The sequence below is a fragment of the Bicyclus anynana genome, chromosome 8 (genome assembly GCF_947172395.1).
Source record: "Bicyclus anynana chromosome 8, ilBicAnyn1.1, whole genome shotgun sequence".
Taxonomy (NCBI): domain Eukaryota; kingdom Metazoa; phylum Arthropoda; class Insecta; order Lepidoptera; family Nymphalidae; genus Bicyclus; species Bicyclus anynana.
This window is the reverse complement of record NC_069090.1, coordinates 10264055-10290543: the sequence shown is the minus strand read 5'-3', so window position 1 is coordinate 10290543 and position 26489 is coordinate 10264055. Positions and strand designations below refer to the sequence as shown.

Genomic DNA, 26489 nt, shown 5'->3' with positions numbered 1-26489 from the left:
ATTTCCGGCGAGTAATATGTTCTGTGGCTGTGAGCACCTGTCAAAGTCAATGTCAATCGTCAGCAGTAAATAAATATGTTCCTTGATCGTCAGTCTGTGGCATTTGGTAAGCGGCAAAGCGGTATAATATTTACCAATTTCTTATAAATTTTTATATCAACAATAAATATGACTGCGTTTGAGGAGTTTGGAGTTCTTCCCGAGTTGGGGAAGGCTATAGACGAAATGGATTGGACACTTCCGACAGACGTGCAAGCAGAAGCAATTCCACTTATCCTGGGTGGAGGTGACGTGCTTATGGCAGCGGAGACCGGTAGTGGTAAAACCGGCGCTTTCTGCCTACCCATACTGCAGATAGTTTGGGAAACACTTAAAGATATACAAGAAGGAAAAACTAGTAAAGTGATACAGCAAGCTTCGACAGAATGGACCATGTCTTTCTTCGATCGCACTGACGCCTTGGCGGTAACTCCAGATGGTCTGAGATGTCAATCTCGAGACGCTAATGGATGGCATGGTTGTAGGGCCACTAAGGGTGTGCATACTAAGGGTGCATATTATTTTGAAGCTACAGTTACAGATGAAGGGTTGTGCCGGGTCGGCTGGTCTACTCAGGCTGTAAGAATATTTTATATACCTATAACTGTATCTAATATATATTGTGTAATAACTGAAGTTATAATAATTGTTGATAGTGATGAAATTGTATTTTTTTAATAATCTTAGTATCAATTGATTACGAAACATGTTGGTTGGTTGAACTATGGACAGCGCCTTACACAAACGACAATAAGACCAACATTACCAAATGACAATGAGTGCCATTAGGACATTAGCAATGCGTCTATGGGACTTGTTTCGTGGCACTGAGTCTACAATGGTTATTTCTGTAATTAATTGATCAATCTATTCAATAGTACTGAGTATTGGTTTTAATAATAGGCTAGTTGACACTTTTTTTAAATGGTCTTAAATTGTTCATTATCGCTCTACTAGATTGAAAAAAAATCATCATATTTTTTTGACACAATTGATTATATGAAAATTTAAATTTTTAATAATTTTTTGACTATATGAGCCAAAACATCTGTGAGCCATGATGGTCTATATTTCAACTGTTTCATGACATTATGTTAACAAATCCCATACAAAATTGTCAAAAATATTAGGTAACAATTTTAAAAATTACATCATTTTTAAATTAAGCTTTATAAGAAAACCCTTAACTTTTACTCAATATTGATATATTTCGGATCCTTATTCTATGTACTATACAAAATTAATATTGTTTTTACTAAATCTGATATGAGTCAACTACCCTATTACAATATTTTTTTATCTTGTCACCAGGCACGGCTGGATCTTGGCACAGACAGGTTAGGGTTTGGGTTTGGTGGTACTGGCAAGAAATCAAATGCAAAGCAGTTTGATGATTATGGCAGTGCTTATGGGAAAGATGATGTCATTGGTTTGTAATTTATATGTATTACTTATTTAGGCTATTGTATATACTGTTAGCAAACTACCAAATATAGTAATTGAGAAAATATTAGTAAAATTGGACAAGTGTTTAATCATGGTTCAACTCTTGAGTCAGGCTTTAAAATAACAAAATTTTTATTTTCTCAGTACCACAGACTAGGGAAGTTTAACCTTTAGAATTATTGAGACCTAATGCCTAATTTAATCATATTTTTTTGTAGGCCTTTGTTTGATTAAGGAAGGAAAGGCAAGGAAAGGAAAGGGTTGGCTTGATAGAGACCTAAATATGCACGTACCTCCTTTTACACGAAAGTTTGCCTATGTTTTATTAACAGACAATGGGTATGTTCATTGCAAGTCATTCTATGACTAAAAGTCAAAATCTAAAACTTTTGCATTAGGTTTCTATAATTCTAAAGGTGTTTAACACAATTATTATTGTTACCTATGATAGTGATTTTTAAAAAGTCAAACATTGTCAACCTAAACCCCCATCCATGCTCCCAATCATAGCAGCTTGGTGGGCTTAAATTCCTAAGCCCCTCCATTAGGTCTAGGAAAGAGACCTGACCCTGTTGTCAGTGGGTTTGTATTGAGTCCTTAGGGTAGGCAGGGCATTTTTGCATGTATGAAGTGCACGCCACTGCCTGTTGTGGGTATATTAAAAACGGGCTGTTAATTATAAATCTCAACTTTTTAATATTGAGAGCTTTGATTACACTAACTAGTAATAAATTATATTAATATTAATTTATTGTAAAAGATGTCTAAAACTCATGTGATACAACATCATAGTATGCCTGATTAGTTTTCAACTACTAGAATAGAGTCCAATCAAGTTGATGTTCACGAACCGTCAGAGAGTGTAACGGAACCTTCTCTCACCACCCCTTAACCCCTCTCTCAACGCGTGCTGTTGGATGGTGCCACGTTCAATAAACCAACTCATGACTAAGGGCCCCGTATGGGTTCAAAACCAGTCGGGCATACTCTGAAGAAGTTCTATAATAATTAAATACATGATAATTATTTTTGTTTTAGGATGTCTATTAAATTTAAACACTGGAGAAATAAAGTACACAAAGAATGGTGAAGATTTAGGTGTGGCCTTCAAATTGGACCAATCAAGACGGGCCGACTGTTATTTCCCAGCAGTTGTTCTCAAAAATGCTGAAATGAGCTTTAACTTTGGTACAACACCTTTGAAAGTAAGCACAAATTGTTTATATAAAACTTCAAACTTGCAATAATGAGATGCTTTGAGCATTTATTAGGTGAATAAGCAAACAATAGAGGTCAAGCCATTTGACCATGTTTTTATAGAGATAAAGTGAAGGATTACTGAATATATAGACTTGTCCTAGGCGAGCATGCTATATCCTTCTCTATATTGTCATTTTTCTTTTTTCTTTTCTGTTTACTAGTGACTCTTGATGTTGTTTTCATTAGCTCAATATCCTTCTATTACATTTTACAACACAACTGAAAAAAAAATTAATTGTACTATTTATTGATTGTTTCACAAATCAAACAATACAAGTTAAATAATTGGCTTTATCATTATCAACCCATATTCGGCTCACTGCTGTGTCGAGTCTCCTCTCAGAATGATAGGGGTTAGGCCAGTAGTCCACCACGCTGGCCCAATGCGGATTGTCAGACTTCACACACACAGAGAATTAAGAAAATTCTCTGGTATGCAGGTTTTCTCACAATGTTTTTCCTTCACCTTTTGAGTCACTTGATATTTAATTTCTTAAAATGCACACAACTGAAAAGTTGGAGGTGCATGCCCTGGGCACCCTCCGGAAATGGAGGCAGTGGTCTTAAATAATAATATCTAATCATTTACAGCATCCACCTACAGGAGACTATGTACCGCTATGCCAGGCACCAAAGGATTATGTGAAGCAAAATGTAGTTGCAGCAGTTGCTGCTACTGGCGCTGTGAAGCCAGTCAATAATGCTCCTCAAGCAATTATTATTGAGGTAATTTCATAAAAAACCTACTAATATAAACGCGAAAGTTTGTATGGATGTTTGTTACTCTTTAACGCCGCAACTACTGAACTGATTTGGATCAATATTTAAAATGCAAATTAATAATATCCTGGATTAACACATAGGCTGCTCTTTGGCAAAAAATGGCATCAGAACTATTAATTTTTCGCAACTAACTAACTAACTAACTACTGAACCGAATTAGCTGAAATTTGGAATGTATAGATTATAACATAAATTGACACATAAATTATAACCTGGATTAATACATAGGCTACATAATATTATCCCGCAAAAATTACGTCTAAGTATTTACTACTATAGTATACTTCCCTCACACTGACAAAGTTTTCAGTATATTATGAGTCTAAGCTAATCTTACACACAAATTGTGTAAATTCAGGTTTACACGATTCATGTGTACCCTATACAGATTAATAATAATAAATTGTTATAATATGTTTACATAATTATGTATATTCAAAAACTTAAGTTGATTGTTTTCTAAAAAAGTTGTACTTCTTGCCTGCAATTTTTGTACGGAAAGTACAGTTTTTTTTCTTTGCAGTTGGAAGCTGAATATAGAGTAATATTTTAAAAAATATATACATATTCCTAGATAACAACAATACATTATGGTGACACTTCGTTTAAATACCTGTACCTGTAAACTTTTAGCCATCCAGAGAGTTAGCAGAACAAACATGCTCACAAATAACGATGTTCAAGAAACATTTGGACAACCCAAAGGTGCGAGAATTGTTAGTGGTTGGTGGTATAAATGTGAAGGATCAAATTAACCAGTTGAATACTGGTGTTGACATTGTTGTTGGGACACCTGGTAGATTAGAAGACCTTATTCAAGGAGGTTAGTATATCTGTAACAAGATGAGCACTAAAACATAAATAGACATGACATGGTGACAATTTTCTCCTCCTCATAATTACTAAATTTCCTCCTCCTCCCAACTGTTGTACAACAGTTGGGAGGAGGAGGAAATTTAGTAATTATTTTCAAGTCTACTTGATTGGATTTAATCAAAACTTTTATTTAATATTGGAGAAACCACAATGAGGCCATCTTATTATTAAGCTGACATTACTTTCTTATGCTCATTATTATAAAATGCTTGTTATAAAAATGGAGATGGTTATTATAACTTACCAAACTATTTCATCCTTCTAGAAGCTTGTCAACTCCAGAACTGCACCATATTCTATATTAGAGAATGCCAGAATTGGTATTCAAAAAACATCGACAGCGACAGCTTCGAGCATTGTTGCATTTTCAACTTTGCTCGTTGGAAATAGACCTTTTTAATTGTATACTATATTTAAACGCTTTTTTAACGTCCGTGAAAAAGCTCTCGTGCGAATGGCTTGCGAAATGCGAAGGCGAGTTCGAAGTTGCATCGCCCATTCGATCACGACCTGTCAGTCAGGCAATCCCTGAGCGGACAGACTATAATATGTGATGAAGCAGCTTTAATGAGCTATTAACTTTTATATCATGTTAACATTTACACTGTGGTCACGAGTCTTAGGATCTGTCCAGAATTTTTCTCTCTGCCCGGCACCTGCATGGTGAATCCATGGAATACTAAGATTCACGTTTCTCTCTCTCACAGGTTACTTAGCTCTCACACATTGCCGATTTTTTGTATTGGATGAAGCAGATGGTCTCTTAAAATCTGGTTGCGGAGAACTGATTGAGAGGCTACACAGACAAATACCAAAAATTACTTCTGATGGGCGACGTTTGCAAATGGTTGTGTGCTCTGCGACATTGCACGCGTTCGAAGTTAAGAAGATGGCGGTGAGAACTTGATTTTGTAAAAACTTTAACCAATTTATAGCCTAGAATCCGTGGAGCATTTTTACAATTGATTACTATCAAGGTAATTTTCCGTGTTTAGCTTCATCTTGATGAGATGCTCCACTTTTTTATTTGCGAAAGCTTCTGATTTGATTCTGGTAGCTAACTGGGTTACCAGGTTATGATAATTTCTGAGTACATTGTGGCTGTTAAGTCTTAATAACTATTAATTATAAAATATGGCAAATATTCTTTGTTAAAAAAAAAATGCAACAGTAAAAAAACAGCTGGTTAATAACAACTTATAATGACCTTGTTATTGATAAAAGTTGGAAGGAAGAGAGTTTACCTAAAGCTACTCTCATCCTGAGGGGAGACTCGTGCTCAACAGTGAGCAGAATATGGGTTGTTAATGAATAAATATGTAATGATATTACACTTTTCAATTTTGATGTAAAGTTTTATTTGCAAATGTGTTCTTCTGACTTATTAAAATCGTCCCTTACCTACAGTATTTTTTTGAAAAGTGCGTGATTTAATCAACTAACTAATTTTGTTATCTAATAGCAACTTGGGGGAGGTATGGGCAATGTTTAAGTTATTTATTAGCTCTAATCTATATGTCGTCGGACCATCTAGCTGGAGGGCGTCCTACACTGCGTTTGCTAGAAGAGTTTATCAAGAAGGTAGTGGGAAGTGGCTGGATGAGGAAGGCGAGGGATCGTGTGTGGTGGCGCGCTCTCGGAAAGGCCTATGTCCAGCAGTGGACGAATACAGGCTGTTGATGAATCTATATGTAATTAATGTAGTCCATAGATAGTAGACTTTTCCATACTTTGCATTTCTTACGAGGTTTAAAATTAATTATTAACATAGGGTTAATTAAAAATTATTTTATTTTTTGCTTATTAAGTATTTATCAAAATACTACACTATATAAAATAGAATTAAATGTGATACCAGGAGAAGCTCATGCACTTCCCCACGTGGGTAGACCTGAAAGGAGAAGACGCAGTACCGGAGACGGTTCACCATGTCGTTGTCAACGTCGACCCACAGAAGGACCGCTCCTGGGAAAGTCTGAGAAAGTAAGTCACACCTAACACTATACCTACTTAACGTATATTTAGCTTAGCTAATATTATTTGATGTATTTGTTTTATTGTTACGAATAGGCTTTGTAAATTACTGGAACGATTTTAAAATCTCTTTCATCAATTGATGAAATGGATTGTAAAAGAAATCGTATTAATCCCATCGCAATTTTAGACGGCCTCCGTGGCGCAGTGGTATGCGCGGTGGATTTACAAAACGGAGGTCCTGGGTTCAATCCCCGGCTGGGCCGATTGAGATTTTCTTAATTGGTCCCGGTCTGGCTGGTGGGAGGCTTCGGCCGTGGCTAGTTAACACCCTGCCGACAAAGTCGTACCGCCAAGCGATTTAGCGTTCCGGTACGATGTCGTGTAGAAACCGAAAAGGGTGTGGTTTCAATCCTCCTCCTAACAAGTTAGCCCGCTTCCATCTTAGACTGCATCATCACTTACCATCAGGTGAGACTGTAATCAAGGGCTAATTTTTAAATAATAAAAAAAGGGATGTAAAAGGATCGGGAAAGCACATCCCGTCGCGCTCGTCGTTTCACTCAGTGGTGGTGTCTACAGGGGTAGTCTTCTGCCCCCGTTCTTATTCTGCGGAGTGGGTCGGCATCAGGCGCCCGCTATCTCTGTTGCTCCGATGCCTCCTTTAAGCTAATAATGGTCTCACAAAGACTTTAAAAGCCTTACTCCAACTCTTAAAATGATGAAATGGAATCAACATACTCGTATATACATGGTTGGTTTGTTGTAGGCAAATAACAACTGACGCTGTGCACGCAAAGGACAACATCCGCAGCGGCAACACCACGCCGGAGACTCTGTCGGAAGCGGTCAAGATTCTCAAGGGAGAGTACTGTGTACGCGCCATACGGGAACACAAAATGGATCGGTAAACTAATGTTACATCTTAATCAAAAGCCTATTTGCCGCCATTTTTCTTTAAATTGCGACAAATTCTAGTTTTTAAGGAATTAGGTGTTGAATCGATGACTAATATTGTAAAAAATATCGTATTATAGCTTGGCAACTTCGTTCGTAACACTTCCGATGAGCCGCGCGGGCTGGGGGGAGTGTAGTGATGAATGAACACCTCACTTCCCAGAACGTACGATTTCACGCCCACACAGTCTTTCAGAAAGAGAGTTCTTTCGTAGCCTAAATTATCTCCTTGTCACTTGGCGCATACGGTTACTGGGTTTTAAAACTAATGTATAAATAATACATAATTTCGCTATCTTGGATAGCTTATTTACCGTTTGTTTGGATTATCTGAATCTCCGCTGTATAAGAGAATTTTATATATAATACTAGCGGACGCCCGCGACTTCGTCCGCGTGTATATTATAAAGGCGAAAGTTTGTGTGCGTATAAGTGTGTATGTATATTTGTTCCGCCTTTACGCTGCGGTTACTGAAGCGATTTGGGTGAAATTTGGAATGGTAATATATTTTACTCTGGATTAACACATAGGCTTTTTTTCATCCCGGAAAAGGCCATGGTTCCCGCGGGATCTGTGAAAAACTGAATTCCACGCGAACGAAGTCGCGGGCATTCGCTAGTATAAATTAAATTAACAAATCCCGCGGGAACCATGGATTTTCCCGGATGAAAGTAGCATAAGTGTTAATCCAGAGTTAAATCTATATCTATTTAAACTTTCAGACAAATAGCTTCAGTAGTTGCGGCGTAGACGTAGTAAAGAGTAACAAACATCCAAACAGATATCCAAACAAACAATACATTCCAAACACAAAAAAAATATATAATGATTTATTTATTTTGCTATCATCCGCGAAAAGTCGACGAACGAGCAATTGCACGTTGTAGAGTCAACATCTCCTGAGGATGCTTCGGGGTGAAACGTACGTAGAGAGTATTTTGTCGTACCTGGGTGACGTTGTCGCATGGGTTCGTCGACTTTTCGCGGATGATAGCAAAATAAATAAATCATTATATAATCATGATGAACTTCCGCAAAGTAACGCCTGCTTCTATCCAATACAAAACAAATACATTCCAACAATCATTTTCCAGGGCATTAATATTCTGTCGCACAAAACTCGACTGCGACAACATGGAGCGCTACCTCAAATCGTTTGGCAACGAGTTCTCGTGCGTTTGCCTCCACGGCGACCGCAAGCCGGCCGAGCGGAAGGCCAACTTGGACAAGTTCAAGCAGAAACAAGTCAAGTTTCTCATCTGCACGGACGTCGCTGCCAGGGGTATTGATATATCCGGACTGCCTTTCAGTAAGTACTGTTAACTCTTCTTTTTGAATAGCAGCTATGCGGGATTAGTGCCATTTCTTGAATTCTTACCAGGTTTTGAGATATTCGGGAACCATAGATTTTTCTGAGATGAAAAGTATATACAGGTTGTCCCGTAATTAATGGATAAAACGCAAATGGTAGATACACCACCTAATTGTCTAAAACTAATTTGAATAGTTTTCCAAAAATCCCTATGGTGACCAAGTAATATTTTTTTTTCGGATTTTTCTATATTAAATCAGTTTTTTCAATGCTGTAGTTGCTGGAATTAAGATTTTAAAGATCTAATTTTTGTTAAACATCACGGATTAAATTACCAATGTAGTATTATACTATTAAATATAGCTTTATTTGTTTTGTACAAGAAGCTTTGAATGTAATGACCGATTAAAGTAACCGAGACTGATTTGAAGTGTACCACCATTTTAAAAACTTGTACACTTATCGGCGTTTGTAAATTGTTTTTAATATAAAAAAAAATATAAAACCTGTCTACTCTTTGTATTTACAAAGTTGCTGGTAAAAATGTATGATGGTGCTAAATTTTCAATACAAGAAAAAAATTTAACGTGTGAAACTTCATACTTTAAATTTTACCTTAAAAATGTCTGACAATTACGGGACATCCTGTATATATATATATAGCCTATATTCTCCTCCAAGGTGCTATTTATAAACTATGCACAAAAATTAAGGGAGCAGAAAAAAAAACCCAAAAAAAATTCGAAAATTTTTTTTCGGTGGTTTTCTTATGATTACTCGAAAAATATTGTCAAAAAAAAATTTTCAAACTCAGATCCAAAAACTTAACACTTAGAGCTACAATTTGCTTTTTATTTTTATGCTGTACGACCATTTTTGTATAAGTTACAGCCTGTTGAAAATCCCCCAAAAATTTGGATTTTTTTTCTGCTCCCTTAATTTTTGTGCATAGTATATAAGTCTTTGTAATTTTTTCTTTGTTTTAACACTATGATGCAATTTCCAGTGATCAACGTGACCCTCCCCGATGAGAAGTCTAACTACGTGCACCGCATCGGTCGCGTGGGCCGCGCCGAGCGAATGGGTCTAGCCATCAGTCTCGTCTCTACTGTGCCAGAAAAGGTACATAAACGATTATAACCCTCCTCGACGAGAGGTCTAAGTGCACCGTATAGGTCGCGAAGGCCGCGCCGAGCGGATGGGTCTAGCCATCAGTCTCGTCTCTACTGTGCCAGAAAAGGTACATAAACGATTATAACCCTCCTCGACGAGAAGTCTAAGTGCACTGTATAGGTCGCGTAGGCCGCGCCGAGCGGATGGGTCTAGCTATCAGTCTCGTCTCTACTGTGCCAGAAAAGGTACATAAACGATTATAACCCACCTCGACGAGAGGTCTAAGTGCACCGTATAGGTCGCGAAGGCCGCGCCGAGCGGATGGGTCTAGCCATCAGTCTCGTCTCTACTGTGCCAGAAAAGGTACATAAACGATTATAACCCACCTCGACGAGAGGTCTAAGTGCACCGTATAGGTCGCGAAGGCCGCGCCGAGCGGATGGGTCTAGCCATCAGTCTCGTCTCTACTGTGCCAGAAAAGGTAAATAAACGATTGTAACCCTCCCCGACGAGAAGTCTAACTCATGCACCCAATGATAGCCCAATGAATATGACCTCTGCCTCCGATTCTGGAGAGCGTACGTTCGTCACGAATTTTCTTAATGCTCTGCGTGTGTGAAGTCTGCCAATCCGCATTGAGCCAGCGTGGTGGACTTGCCTAACCCCTCTCATCCTGAGAGGACACTCGAGTTCAGCAGAGAGCCGAATATGGGTTGATAATGATGACATTATTTACCCGAATGTCTTATAAAAATCAAAATAATCAAACCTAGTCATCATCCCAATTGTTAACCAGGTGTGGTACCACGGCGAGTGGTGTTCTTCCCGCGGCCGCAACTGCTGGAACACCAACCTCATCGACGACAGGCCCAAAGGATGCTGCATGTGGTACAATGAGCCACAGGTAATAAAATTTATACAAGTTTTTACAGACAGACATGATCAAAATCGGGTTATATATTTAAAAATAATTTACTGTTAGTTAATCACGCTAAAACTTGAGATTACACCCAAACTGAGCAGTCATTTGCTGTTATAAAATTCTTATATCTGCATAATATAATATTGTAAAGTAGGCCTATGAACCGCACCACAATATATCTTGAGGCGACAGAACGACACGTACAAATAGCGGCGGAATTGAAAAAGTCGCTCTCTTTCATCCCTTCACAACGATTCCGCCGCTTAACAAAGGTTTTATCAGGACATAACATTTGTCAGGACAACTTAACCAACAAATCCAACTGTAACTAAATTAAGACCCTAGAATGGAAGAGAACGACCTTGAGTAGAGTCACGCACTTGTGATCGTCGATCGCTGTGTATGTAGGGTTAAAGACGCCTTTTCCACTCAAGTCACTCTCCCCGCCTATCCCAAGTAACCCTTAAAGAATTACACAACAATAAACGTGAACGGCTCGAACGCCACGAGCATACTGAAGCCTACCGTACGACGAGCGCCTTATAATGTAAGTCGTTCCTGCCAACCGATCGCTACACCTCTCTAACTCCGTACTCTTTACCAGGACCACTTACTTGTGTGTAGGGTTGAAGGCACTACACTAACTCCCTACTCTTTACGGAGACAAGTCGCGCCACCTAGCGTCGGCACGAACCAACACGAGATCGGGCGATGTCACATCCGTCTCAGACTAATAATTCCTACAATACATATATTTTATTGCAGTAATAATTATGTTACAGTACATCGCGGACATCGAAGATCACTTGAACATCACGATACAACAGATCGAGAACGATATGAAAGTGCCGTGCAATGAGTTCGACGGCAAGGTTGTGTACGGGCAAAAGAGGCTGCAAACCGGTTCTGGCTACCAGGTATGTACATTTGAAAATGTAGGATTAGACTGCATCATCACTTTTGGCCTGAGTTCAGGTACCAGTCATGTATAATGTTTTAATATAAACTTTTATAATAAAGTGCCACATGAAGCTACTAGCTTGTCTCTCAAAAAGTTCAAAGTTTTTAGCTTATAGGATAGTCTTGAAGTTTTAAGGATTATATCTATCTATACTTATAATAAAACTGGTTGAATACTATACATTTATTCGCAATTTGAGATTTTACTTATACCATTTGTAACACCAAACGTTACCGTGGCATAACGGACGCCAGCGCTATTTAGAATCTATATATATACTTATAATACGAATTCTGTACATCTTTAATGTCACTAGATGCATTAAAGATGACAAATAATGGAAAACTTTGCCAGGCGCAACCTCAAAGTATGCATAGTTGACTCATATCTAATTTAATATAAACAATATTATATTTCGCATAGTAGGTACATGGAATAAGGGTCCAAAATATATCGATATTAATTATTAAAGGTTAATTAGGATTTCTTATAAAACTTAATTTAAAAATCATGGATTTTTTCCAAATTTTCCAAACGTCAAAAACGCTGTCTTCAATTTTGTGACGTCATAATGTTACTTGATGATTTTCAAACGCTTCGTAAAGTATTACTTAACGTGACGTCATGAAACAGTTGAAATACAGACCATCGTGACCGACAGGCGTTTTAGCTCGTATTGAAAAAAACGCGTTTGACACTGGTTTATAATTATTGTATCTCTGCCATTTTGGTTCAACTTACTTGTCACGGTCTAAACGTGCTTATATTGTTGCAGGATCACGTGTCGCAAATGGCGCCCGTGGTACGCTCGTTGCAAGACCTGGAGTCGCAAGCGCAGATTTATTACTTGAAGAACCATCATAATGTTGCAGTCGCTTGATTTTTAATTAAGTTTAATAATAGCAATACTAAATATATTATACATTTACTATGAAATTTATGAAACTGTGTAACTTTGCAACCTGGGATTTTATATATATTTGAAAGCTTTTCTCTTGTTTTATATAGTAACTTATTTGATACGACTGAATATATTAACACTGCAGGAAGTAAAATGTAATCTCGTTTTCCAAAGTTTTATTGAAAGTTCCATATTGACTTTACTGAAGGGACCTAGATATAAATTATTTATTTCAGAGCTAAATGCATAAATGCTTTCGAACTTATGCGTTACGTTTATCGTAACTACTCATACTAATTAGGCAATTAATTTGTGATTTTTTTAAATATTCTTGAAATTGAATTTTCAGTATGAAAATGATAGACAAGGAGTAGATTAATTTAAATAAAATTATAAAACAATTTAAAACCTGTGTTTTTATTTCCTTATATGTATTATTAATATATTAGGTGGTCCATAGGCAAATAACGGATTGGTTGTTCCAAAGATTTACGGTTTGAGTACCCCCGCCATATTAGTAGGTACGCCATCATTTTACGGCTAAAAAAAGCTTTTATTATATTTCCTGCATCAATCTCCTAACTAATCCATCCTAATAAAAAGTGGATATACAATCAGCGACCAAAAAACGTTTCCACTTAATGAGTGCCAAACACAACCTTATTAGCACTCAATTCAAGTAGTCGCATTTTAAAGTTCAACCTCAATTCTAAGATAGATTTGCTCTGAATTTGGGATTTTATCGAATATTGGACTATATTTAAAGGCCTTTAGGTTTTTTAAAGTGAAATTTTCCTTTTATTGATTGTGCGTCCTTTTATTATAAGAGGTCAATGATTTCCTGAGACAATTGGTTTTAGAGATTTTATGAATAAAAAAATAAAACTGCATTAAACTTTTATTTTTCGCTTGTAGAAATATTTACGCCTACATAAATTTAATAAGCATGTTAATAACATACAAATCATTATATCAAACTAAATGCATAATGATTTTTCAAAAATATATTAATCTAATTTTTTTTTTTAAATCATACCTACATTGTAGTGCAATTGTGTAGTTTTTTTTAATAAAGTCGATACATTTGTCTACAAAATAGCTGATTTTATATAGTAAGTTAAATTGATATAATAGAAAAAAGATGAAAAGGTTAGGCAACCACACAAGGCGTTAAGTAATTTTAATACGGGAGTAGGAACTACAAAAAGCAATATATATATAATTATACATACATATATTATAAATTATAATGTTGCTGGATTTTATCGCCGTAATAAAACAGAGGCAATAAAATATCACCTTGCAGAACACCATTTTGAAATATTGTGTCCTACAGTGTTAAAAGTTGAAATTAAAATCCTACAATTTTTCATAAATTCAACAAAAAAATTAGCACTTAACAGTTTTCACTTTAGTCGTCTTTATTATAAGCGGCGAAGAAACCACTTAAGAATATGCCATCGTACTGAAACGTTAAACCATTATGCGATACAATTTAAAACTTATACACCAAATTACCGTCGTATCGATACGCAAAACTGTACAATTTAAAACGTAAATTCCTATTTTTTTTTTCATTTTTTACAAGTTAGCCCTTGACTACTATCTCAACTGATGATAAGTGATGATGCAATCTAAGATGGAAGCGGGCTAACTTGTTAAGAGTATGAATGAAATGAAAATCCACACTCCTTTCGATTTATACACGACATCGTAAAGGAACGCTAAATCGCTTGGCGGCATGTCCTTGCCGGTAATCAACCCTCTGAGAATGGAACGCAGGAATAACAAAAAAATAATCGTATAAATTTCGAACCCAAATCCAGCAACATTATTTACATAAACACCCATGAGCAACTTTGCCCACGGCACTAATCATAAAACCTACAGGTCTATCAGTCGTTAATTTTTTGGCTTAACATTACTCGATTTAACACGAATGGTGGGAGAAAATAATTTTGTATTTATGTCAACCGTAACACAATAAGTTCTGTTGTTGATTTTTATTAACACCTAATAAAAAGAAAATATTATAACATTGATCTAAAAGTCCCTTAATTTATAAGTAATAAACGGTTTTAACGACTGGCAAACCACAACTTTGTATCCATATAAACACATACAAGCTATCTTAATAAGTTTGGTGAACACCGTCGCCAAATTCAAAAGCCATAATATATTATATCTATGTCTTAAAATTATTGCATAATTTACTTTATTAGATAATATTTTACTAAGTAGGTTCTATAATGCCCCCCCCAGTCTATGAATGAACCATCCTTGTGCCACAAATCTACAACGTGATTTTATTGATTAATCTAGTCGATCGGTTTAAATTAAAATGTACTTCTTACAACAAATCACTAATTAAATAGATCGTTATGAAAATGGAGCGATTTTATTTTTATTATCATTAATACCACGTTTGAAGTTAGAAAGATCAATAAAATGACGTCATAAATAATTACCACGACAAAAAAATATCATTCAGAAACTTTTGAAAGTTTCAGAACATTTTATATTAATTACCTCTAAGCACCTTTCAATGAATTCATAGTCTGGGACACCATTATAGTTTTATAGAGTTGCTGCCTCTATCACACATACGCTTCTCCAAAAAAAAACTAATACAATCTTAAAGGAAAAATTTCATCTCACTCAATACAATAGGGGATTCGAGTAGACATACCAAATCCACCATAAGACACTTGACAATGCGTCGCAAATACCTACTACTACCTAGGTTTTCTTTAGGTACTGGGAAGTTATCAGCAATCAATTTGTCCCTCGAATTATTATTTGAACCACCGTTAAAGCATTTCTTAAATATAACAATGTAGATCTTTAGTAAATCTTAAGTATGGACGTCACTATTTTTAAACACATTCACACCTTATCTCAGCAACTTCAATACATCAGATGATTATCTACGCTTCATAAAAGGAATATGGAACCGATTAAAATGATTTTTTTTTTTGATATGTACCTATACTGAAAGACGACGTTCCATATTAGGTACGTAAACTTTATTGTAATAAATACATACAATTTATATGGAAATTTAGGCATTGTGTCCTCGTCTGCGCTGTTTAGGCTTAGCAGAGTGGTACGACGACAACACGTGTTTGTCAATAAATGAATAGAGATTAAACCTATTTTGTCTATAATGTGAAGAATTATGAATTTTATAAATATAAATTAAAACGAATAAAATCTTGAAAACCTATTAGTCTATAGGTAGAGTTGTAATTTATAAATCTCGTTACTTAATTTAATTTAATTAAAAAGAAAGATAAATTGTTAACACAATGACCAATGTTACGTGTTAAATAAATCGTTTACTTGACATTTACACGAAACCAATTAACATTTTAGCATTAGGACAAACTCGAGCAGTAACATAATTTTCGACAATTGTAACTTCTATTGTATAAAGAACAATATACCTTCATCCCTAACAAGAGGACACAATGGAAAACACCTAAAGTTCTCTTAGTTCTAAGATTTAGCTTGTTTTGATTTACATTGAATTGCTAGTAAAATGAGGAAAATTAAATTTACTAACAGAGAACATAATATAAGTTAATCCCACATTTATTTACTATAGTTAGACTGCAGACATAAATATTCTTGTAATTATAGTCCACTCAACTAATCCTTAAAATAGAAGTAAGGTTACAATAATTCTCAAAGAGTTAAAAATTGGTATGAATGTTCAGAATATAATAAATGAATTGTAAAAAAATCCTTATCAATCTCCCTTGTGAAAAAAAATATTTAAAAGTCTTTTTGACTGGATTATTATTACAGAATCATATTTGCCGACACTAAGATTACATTTAGAGCAGTGTTTGATTATCTTGAATTGAAAAGTTTTCGCCATACAAAACATTTTATTACGTTTTCGACTTATTTTCTTCAAAGCCATAAGCAACACTTGCACAACCTCGCAACTTAACAAAATAATTTCTCTAAACTACTTATAAGTAGATAAACTTACAAACATTCGAAATTTGTGTCGTGACCTGTGAGTCAGTTTAAGTTAGTCCAAGTTACATGTAAGCAGATATATCTGTTATATTTCGACTCTTCAATATATCTTCAATAAATTTATACCTACAAAATAATAATATTATTGAAAATTAAGTCAAATTAAAACTAGATTCGTGTTTTATGTGATGCCATTAAAGAATTGAGAAAATTGCGGCTCACAGATTTGTCAGACTTACGTGCAAAAAAGCAAAATTTTGTGTATGATATAATAATTTAAGTTATTTACTTTTATATGTAAATTATAAACATAGTAGTTAAGACTATATGCGTCATATGTGCAAAAGATAACAATTATAGGTTTTTTACTGTGTATTTTTACAGCACACTCCTTAATGGGAGAGCAGCAGTGTCATGTGGATGGTTTGAGCTAGAACATACAGGAACAATCTCTCTAAGGACATCTCCTATGAGACTTGGGCCTCGTTAGTACTCAGAGGGAATGCAGCAATATGTGCGACCAGTCTTCTTAGAAACAACATTGATTAGTAAATTAATAAGAATACTCTGGATGTATTAGTACGAGTAATTTATCATAAGCATTGCCGCGTCTGTAATATATAATATAATAAATATACTCGTAAACCATCTCCCACTTGGATTGAGTGCTGTATGCTCGCAAATACTTCTTTCCCTATCAGAATTTTGAACAACAATTTTACAATATTTAAGTAAATTTTATAGGACAGTAATATTTCATTGAAATTAAGAGACTAATATCTTCTTGACTCGAAATTAAAGGCAATCCACATGGTTGTGGATCCTCATCCAATGGTTCATAAGGATCGCAATCTTACTTCCCTCTGCGCCTTACCCCGCACCCATAAACCGCGCGGTCGAGAAATCAATTACACGGTTTGCCTGTTTGTAAGAAAAATTCAGGCAAATAAACTAAAATCCCTATGAAATTCAATATTATTTGTACCACATATCAATTGAGTGTTGGTGTTTCTCCTTCTATATTAAATGAAAAGGAAATGATGCAATGTTCACTAACAGGAACTGTTATATATTTGTAACATAATAACATTAAAATTAAGGTGAAACAAACATCATGAGTTAACTTTAAACATTATAATTTAAGTATAACTTCCTTAAGAAAAATTCGAGATTATGAGTTTTGTCCATTCCCTTAACATATAGTTTTTAAATATAGGAAATACTGATACCAATGATATTATATTATTAAGATCGTAACATACCTTAACAACCATTGGTGGCGTCATATAACGTTATACTTATAATTAAAGGAGATGGTCTATTTCAGGTCCACTCTTGTACCCCATGTCATTAAAATTTTAAAAATACAAGGATTTTATTAAAATCTAAATAAGTAATAAATAAAATTAAAACCCAAGTTTTCGAGTTATTATCAAGATGGCGCCCATAGAGCAACTATGACATGACAATTGACAGCAAACGTCAAATCGACTACTGCATTGAAAACATCATCCATCCGCCTTTATTATTTATAGAGCTGCATTTCTTGGGAGAGAATAAATATTATCACGAAAGATTCAAAGTAAATTCGTAGATTTGTATAATCAAAAATAGTTAAAAAAATATTTTCTTTTATTTAAGCCAATGACTGATCCTGGGCTCCATACAGTTTTGAACCATCTCCTTTATTACTCAACTTCCACAGTGACTCATAACCTGAGCCTCAAAATCAGAATTTAGTTGGAAGAGCAGTATTACATCACACTAATCCTAAATGAGTCACTAAATTTATTGATGTATTTACTATAAAATACATTAATAACTATTGAGTGGCATAAAAGGCAGTTTTTTTTTAATTAATGTCCACCCTGTTGAAATATCAAACTAGAGTAGGCCACTTTCTTACTACTTAACAATACAGTGATCTCAACTATTCCAACAAAAATCTTAACAAACTTTATATTAACTAACGTTTAATTAATAAATAATAGTAATTGTTAGTAGACAAACTGCCTGGATGCATACCTGTAAAAGAAAAATTCTCGATAATCTATACTTCTATTTATACTAATATTTTATAGAAGTGAAGTTTGTGGCATTGTAGGGAGTAATCTCTAGACCTACTGAAACAATTTTAGAAAAACTTTTACCACTAGAAAGCCCCATTATATGCGAGTGTCATAGGTTATATTTCCCCCTTATTCTCACGGGAACGGGAACTATTGCTAGTCATAAATAATTATAATACTTACCTTTTAAAGAAAGGCAACTATTTTGAGAGAGCTGAATGTAATAGTTCCGTTTAGATTAATACTGTGTAATGTGTACGTTATTGTTTTGTATTCATTAATTACATTTTATCAATGTAGTTATCTTATCAACTGTTCCTGTTAGAGCAAGAGCCCACGACAGCCAGACCTTCGTTATTTTATAAAAGTTGAAAGTTTCTCTGTAGATGTCTCCTATACAGGTAAGAACGACCAGCGACTATAAAGTTTGGGTTGTGGTTACCTGGGCAGGTAATAGGTAGTAAAGGTGTATAAAATAGTACTTGAAATTCGTTAAAGTATAAAGCTCAATTTTTTAATATTTCCTTTGGGATAACTTTAAAAATCTCGTCATCCATTGCCGGACATTTATGACAGTTGCTACCCCCTGCCAGACACCCCTAAACTTTAATAAATTATAATTATACTTTCGTTATAGTATAAAAGCTAAATTTTATATGTTACTTGGGGACTTATAAAAAGATGTTACCTCAATAGCCGGACAGTTTTCGTGGTTTTTACATCTTGCCAGACACATCGAAAGTCCTTACTTTAACGAATTTCAAGTACTATTTTATACACCTTTACTACTTGTTACCTGCCCAGGTAACCACAACCCAAACTTTATAGTCGCTGGTCGTTCTTACCTGTATAGGAGACATCTACAGAGAAACTTTCAACTTTTATAAAATAACGAAGGTCTGGCTGTCGTGGGCTCTTGGGCTATGTGGTTTTGTAGTCTTGCAAAATTGATGAGTTCAGCAGCAGTATTCACAATCGTTAATATAAATAATATTGCATCAAAACATACATAAAGTACCTACATCAATCAAATTATTGAAAGGTCGATGATACTTGTGATGTTGCACACAAACTGTCATTTCCATTAAAAGCACATACAAATGAACAATTCTAAGAAATATATTAGTACATATAACAATAATACATTTGTTGGATTTATTTTTAAACAAATTGTACTAGTATAATTTAAGCTTAATTATAAAATTCTGAATATGAATCAATAAACATAAACTGAATTTTATCAGCTTCTTTAGTTTCTACATTCTATCAGTCACTTTGATAAGTGATAGGTGTAATTTCCCTAGACCTTCATATGGGGAACTCATTGAAATCATCATTGAAATACTATTTGACGTTTCAGGCATGGTACATCATCATAACATATATTAGCAACACATCACGAGGCGCGGCAGGTCCGAGATTGACTTGGGGTTTGTGTTATATAGTGACGGAGGGAATGTTACCCAGGTCAGAGCGCGAGCCAGGGGTGGTGCTGCAGCGACTGCTTGGAGCGGTCGCCGTAGTCGTAGGTGAGCTCGTCGCCGGGCGCGATGTCGTGCGCCGCCAACGGCACTAGGCGCGGCAGGTCCGAGATTGACTTGAGGTTTGTGTTATATAGTGACGGAGGGAACGTTACCCAGGTCAGAGCGCGAGCCAGGGGTGGTGCTGCAGCGACTGCTTGGAGCGGTCGCCGTAGTCGTAGGTGAGCTCGTCGCCGGGCGCGATGTCGTGCGCCGCCAACAGCACGAGGCGCGGCAGGTCCAAAATTGACTTGTGGGGTTTGTGTTATATAGTGACGGTGGGAACGTTACCCAAGTCAGAGCGCGAGCCAGGGGTGGTGCTGCAGCGACTGCTTGGAGCGGTCGCCGTAGTCGTAGGTGAGCTCGTCGCCGGGCGCGATGTCGTGCGCCGCCAACAGCACGAGGCGCGGCAGGTCCAAGCTTGACTTGAGGTTTGTGTTATACAGTGACAGAGGGAATGTTACCCAGGTCAGAGCGCAAGCCAGGGGTGGTGCTGCAGCGACTGCTTGGAGCGGTCGCCGTAGTCGTAGGTGAGCTCGTCGCCGGGCGCGATGTCGTGCGCCGCCAACAGCACGAGGCGCGGCCCATCCACCCACACCGCCTTCGTGGACAGGTTGCCGTTGCGTGAGTGGTTCACCAGCCGGCCCAGGCGCTGCGACTCCGCTGTTGCGTCGATACTGAAACGAATTATCAAGTTATCATCATTGACTTACTACTTATACCCATATTACTATAGTAATATTATAAATAGGTTAAGTTTGTGGTATTGTAGGGTATCTCTGGATCTACTTAACCAATTTTGAAAATTTTGAAAACTAGAAAACCGTGTCATAGGTTATATATTTTCTCCGTATTCTTACTTTTCGTTCGCGTCTTTCGCTTTGATTTTCAACACCACTTTGCCCCATCTTGAGTGCCCGACTTATTAATTTTGTTAGCTCTTTAGTCTGTGTTTACGATATCAAGCCAGCGCTTTTTGAAGCGTCCTCAGGATTAAGCTTGAGTGACTGTGGCCTAAAAATAAAACAAAAGCCCCTCACCAGTACTGTTGATCCTGAAGTCTAAAATAATACATGTAGCAGCCCGCGTTGGGGTCCTGCGCGTAGCGGTGCTCCCGCTCGCGCGCCTCCGCCAGTCCCACCAGCTCGCCGGCGTACTCCACCACGAACTGTCCGCGCCCGAACGCCTTCGTGGCGATGACGCCGCGACCCTTGCCGTTGAAATATGCCACCTAAACGCAGATAAGATATTATTATCTATCTAAATTCTAACATTTTACATTGGGTATATTGTCCCGCTGCAGCGTATAGCATATAAACTAAAATGCAAACGAAAGTACAAAAAATAAATTAACTAATGTATTGTGTTGGAGCCTTACAGTACTGGAGCCTTGGAGTACAGGAGCCTTACTAAATATTGTTTCAGTTAATATTGTCCTCACAACAACGAACTCTTGGTTTTATCTTGTCTCTTACATTTGAATGATTCATTAAATAATAAAACTGGTATCCATCTTTATAGCTGATATGTGCTTTGCACTATTATACAATCACAAATTAATTGCATCTATAAATAGTTGACCTTTTATGATTGCTATGATACAATATTACATATTAAGCTTCAGAGAGAGATGAACTAGTATGTATAGAATAGACAACAGCTCCCCTAGCTGAATGGCACGTCGATTCTCTTTCTATGATTGATAACGCTTCGAAAACAAGAAAAATTTATGGGAATGACAGATCTTGATCACGTGACCTGTCAATAGCAAATGTCATTCCCATACATCATTCTAGTTTTCGAAGCGTTAGCAATCGTAGAAAGAGAATCGACGTCCCACTTGGCTAGGAGTGCATGCTGTAACAAATGTATTTTTCTTGGTTATGTAACAGAATAATATACAGATGTGTCCTGTGAAACTTCACTAACATTCATTTTAGTAAAAGTGTCCTGTGAAAATTCACTAACATGAATATTAGTGAAGTTTCACAGGATTTCATCATTCAAATCAATTCATTTTTGTTAAAATGAAACTATAACCAATTTGAAAGCTCATTAGTATAATATTTTACTCAAGACAAAGTATAATAGTAATAAGTGCTACTTTATCCATCTTTATGTACATATTACAAAAATCAATCAAAAGGAAACTTTTTTTCCAATTAGGAATTTTAGGGACCTCATGGAAAGTGTCTTGGTGTTTTCTGTGGTTTCTAATTTACACCCTATTTTTTCATGGTAGCAAAAGAAATAAAAATACAATTATTACAGCATACCTGAAGACCGTCTTCTCTTTGTTCCCTTATGGCACGTTCTAAGTCCCTCATCTTTTCAGCCATAACACATTTGGATGTCTTCCTTACACTACGTCTCACAGGAAAGTACTCTGTCAATTTGTGATTAGTGCTTCCATTTACTTTGGCATCAAGTTTTGTTAGGTGTTCACCTTTTGAACGAATTTCAGATTTCACATCATTTTGTAGAGGTGGTGATGATGGTGGTTCTAATTTTGGAACTTTTAATTCTTCTCTGAAGTATTCTGTGAGTTTGTGGCTCTCGGCAGCACGAGCGGCCGCTCTAGCCGCCCTCGACCTTGCTGTGTTACCATTTGTCATGTTTGTAATACCATTTGATGCTTTCAATGGCTTTGACTTTAATTCTGCTTTCTTGTTGGGTGGCTCCCACTCATCATTTTCAGTCTTTACTGTGGCAGTTGCAATAATCCTGCATAATAAATGGCTATGAAATGAAACATATTATTGCATCATGTACCTACCTTCATTATGGTGAATGATATTTTGACCTCTTAAGTATAGACTATTATAATAGGCTTATTAACTTCAAACACAGCACAGCAATTTTGACAATACAATTAAACATGTTTGTATAACCTAGATAAGCTCCAAAACTAATTTTACATTTATATTTGAGTTCCAAATTCAAATTAGATTTTATTTCTTCTGCTATCAAAGTATACAGTAGTAGTTACAGTGCAGATGAGGGAGTAAACTATACTACAGCCTTTCTTGGCGAGTAATGTTTACTTCTTCTGTCAGATACCCATACATCATTTACAATAAATTAGTTATGATATGACATGCATTTTCTACCTTCATTTCTTAATTTCTTTGTTGGTAAATAGTACTCATCAAGAAAGGCTATAGTATAGTTACAGTGCAAATTACCTGCGTTTTCTATAATTCCGTTTTGGTTTAACAAGCTTCTCCTCGCACAATTCAATTCGATGTGGTGTTTTGACACCCTCCTGGGCAGCCATTAAGCTATTCACTGAAAATAATTTTGTATGTATAATACTTTTGTGTTGATTTGAGCTCACCTTGATCAGTCTATTTTATACAACCCACAACTGGGCCAGGCCTCCCTCCTTCAATAGCTTGGCAAGTTTGTACGTAACACTCCTGATGGTCCGCAAGGGCTGGGGGTAGCCATGCCCCGCATGCACAAATTCGTACCCGCACTGTCTTTCCCTTTGCCCCGCACAGTGCTTCTCCCCCCATTGCCAGCATATTATGGGAGTGTCATCAACAAACTTGCCAAGCTATAAAAGTTTAAGCCCACCATGCTGCTCTAATACCAATGGGCAGGTTTAGGGTGATGACACTTAACTTTTTAACTATCATCAGACGTTACTCCGAAGCAAGAGGGTATAGCTCTACCAACTACCCAACTTAATGCCATAAGAATAGGTAAGTAGGTACTTCATAACACAAACCATAACTCAAACCCAAGACTTTGTGATGCAAAACCCACATATGTACTAAACTCTGGAACAACAAATCAGCTCCTTTCAGTTACATTTTAGCCACAGTTTGTCCTGAATTGCAAGTTGAATTTAATGATTCCAATTTGAGGGTAAATTAATAAATAAATTATATAATCTAATACTAATTTATTTAGTAAAAATATATTCCGAAAAAGCGGTTAAAAAAACAATCAGCAACGACTCTGATGATTCTTCTAATAGATTTTAGCCCGAATTTACGAATCGAAGTATTTATTTGGGTAAATATATTATACTAACCTCGAACCATTTCCACTTTAATTTGTCGAGCACCAATACAAAATCAAATAACACCATCGAAGTTTTATTCTAAACCGAGTAAAACAAACTATAGTTCTAACACTCCACACAGATACAGATTAGAGTTACAAATGTTTTGTAATACAACTTGTCATAATAAAATGATTTAATATTACCGTTTCAAGTTAACGAACTGAAAATACTTGGAAATCAAACATACAACATACAAACGAAGTTCGGCATAATAATAAATTTATTCACTCACTACTGTAAGAACAATTCACTCAAATAAAAAGACATTGCTAATGCTTTCTAAAACGTCAAAATTGATTTTTATTTTAATTTTGTGTTTTAAAATTTTCAAGGGATTTCATAGAAAATGCAAATGGATGATAGACATCACTCATAGACAATAAATAATTTGAAATACATTTTATCATGATTTGCTAGCTGCAATGGCCAAGGAACATATGGCAATGGCTTCACCACAGAATAATAGATGAAATTAGATGGCTTCACAGATTAACAGATATTCTATTATCTATGTATCTAAGAAACAAGGAAGGTCATTGGCCAAAGACCGAACCTCAGTGTAAGTGTATTATCTATGGACCGAACCGAAGCCTCATTCATAGCATCCGTCGCATTTTCCAAAAAAAATATATTTATTTATTAAATTAAAAATATATTACATAGTAGGTATATATGTAATATGTATATATACAAGTTGTGCCTTATATCATTGATAAAATGCATATGGATAATGGTCATTATTTTTAAATGTTAGCTTTCTCTATTCTCCGTTGAAAACAAAAAATACTAGTGAAAGAATTATTTCGCTACGTTAATTACTTCGCGATATATAGAATTTTAAAGGAAGCGCGTGGTGATCAGCTCGCGTTTCAAATGCCAAATTTTAAGTTTATAGCCTAAAAAATCAAAGACTTTCATACAAACTTGTGAGTGCCTATAGACCTCTTTAATCCGGCCCTATCGCAAAATCCGTTATAAGCAGATACCTACTAACTATGGACTACCTCCCTGCCAAATTTCATCTTTGTACGTCTAGCGGTTTTCGAAATTTCGTGAGAATGACATTTCGCATTTGTATATTATGAAAACTAGCCGACGACCGAACATTAATTTCCGCGTTTTGGCCACATTTTTGATCGGTGCTTTGCTCTTATTGATCGTAGCTTAGGAAGCTTACAGCCTTCCTCGATAAATGGGCTTTACAACAAAAATAAATCAATTTTAACCATTAATTCGTCAGTAAGTAAGGCAGTTGGGGTCCCAAAGTGCTGGAATGGCGACCCCGCACTAATAAGCGCAGTGTTGGCCGACCCCCCACCAGGTGGACTGACGACATCAAGCAAGTCGCAGGAATTCGCTGGATGCAGGCGGCTCAGTATCGTGATGTTTGGAAGTCCCTACAAAAGGCCTATGTCCTGCAGTGGACGTCCATCGGCTGATATGATGAAGTAAGGCAGAAGTACGAAATTGCCTATACAATACAGGTGAGCAAATGTTGTGTGATGACGTCACGTACAATATCGCGACCTATGACGAAAGAAAGTTTTATATCTATGGTCGAAATTTTCTTAGAAGTCTTATGAACAAAACAAACCCGTCTTGTCACTAAAATCACATATTTCACTTACATTATACGTAATTTCTAAAGAACAAAGTGTCTAAATCCTTTATTATACGCGTACAGTACGAATTACACCAAAAACTACACCGAATTTACGATTTATTCACATTTATTTTCTGAAAAACAAAATCACAACGAGATTAATTTGCACAGCTTAACTACGATTACGGCAATTTGACATTTCGTAACGCTAGATTGTCTATGAAAAGCAAGGATGGGTAAATAACATCGAGCGTTAACTTATCGATAAATGATAATGAGTGATTCTTTAATAATTGATATGTTGTTAGTTTAAAGATGGAAAATTGATATTTTATAATCATTTTATTTTAAAAAATAGTTTTTTAATGAAAATGTTATACAATAAATATGCTCACGTTATTCTATAGCGTAAAAGATATCTTACGAATAGTAGCATTATTCAAACACTGGTATGGATAACATCAAGTTGTAGCTAGTTATTAGGATAAGTTAGCTTAAGTTCCTTATTGTATTCTTTCTCAGTTGTAGCTGTAGAGTAATAATTATGAAGAAGGGTAAATGAGTTTTTTTTTTCATGGAAACGCCGTGCTCTATAAGTATTTTCGTAATAATTAACTTTTTTTCTGACTATTTTACATATTTCAAAAATATACATGCAGGGCAGAGTCTACAGTTTTAGTTTATTCA

General features: G+C 36.0%; 2 protein-coding genes across 2 annotated transcripts; one reads left to right on the top strand and one right to left on the bottom strand.

Moving 5' to 3' along the window:
* The first annotated feature begins 88 nt into the window (after window positions 1-88).
* On the top strand, window positions 89-12546 carry LOC112050001 (ATP-dependent RNA helicase Ddx1). The gene is made up of 13 exons (XM_052883222.1): window positions 89-618; window positions 1351-1468; window positions 2524-2690; window positions 3337-3471; window positions 4162-4351; window positions 5112-5299; window positions 6263-6387; window positions 7148-7285; window positions 8431-8645; window positions 9655-9770; window positions 10558-10665; window positions 11466-11600; window positions 12420-12546. Exons 1-13 carry the CDS (start codon window positions 169-171, stop codon window positions 12522-12524), a joined length of 2190 nt encoding a protein of 729 aa, XP_052739182.1. The 5' UTR covers window positions 89-168; the 3' UTR covers window positions 12525-12546.
* An 883-nt stretch (window positions 12547-13429) lies between these two features.
* Window positions 13430-24632, bottom strand: LOC112049996 (histone-lysine N-methyltransferase PR-Set7). Its single transcript, XM_052883223.1, has 6 exons — window positions 24167-24632; window positions 23310-23412; window positions 22401-22848; window positions 21165-21355; window positions 20068-20801; window positions 13430-18560 (listed from the first exon to the last, which is right to left on the bottom strand). Exons 1-5 carry the CDS (start codon window positions 24174-24176, stop codon window positions 20594-20596), a joined length of 960 nt encoding a protein of 319 aa, XP_052739183.1. The 5' UTR covers window positions 24177-24632; the 3' UTR covers window positions 13430-18560; window positions 20068-20593.
* Window positions 24633-26489: the final 1857 nt, after the last annotated feature.

Coding starts and splice junctions, on each gene's coding strand:
- LOC112050001 (XM_052883222.1), top strand. CDS start 169: ATGACTGCGTTTGAGGAGTTTGGAGTTCTTCCCGAGTTGGGGAAGGCT. Junction 4,352..5,111: donor AGAAGACCTTATTCAAGGAG/GTTAGTATATCT, acceptor TCTCTCTCACAG/GTTACTTAGCTCTCACACAT. Junction 5,300..6,262: donor TCGAAGTTAAGAAGATGGCG/GTGAGAACTTGA, acceptor ATGTGATACCAG/GAGAAGCTCATGCACTTCCC.
- LOC112049996 (XM_052883223.1), bottom strand. Junction 21,356..22,400: donor AAAGAGAAGACGGTCTTCAG/GTATGCTGTAAT, acceptor ATCTGCGTTTAG/GTGGCATATTTCAACGGCAA. Junction 20,802..21,164: donor CTTCAGGATCAACAGTACTG/GTGAGGGGCTTT, acceptor AATTCGTTTCAG/TATCGACGCAACAGCGGAGT.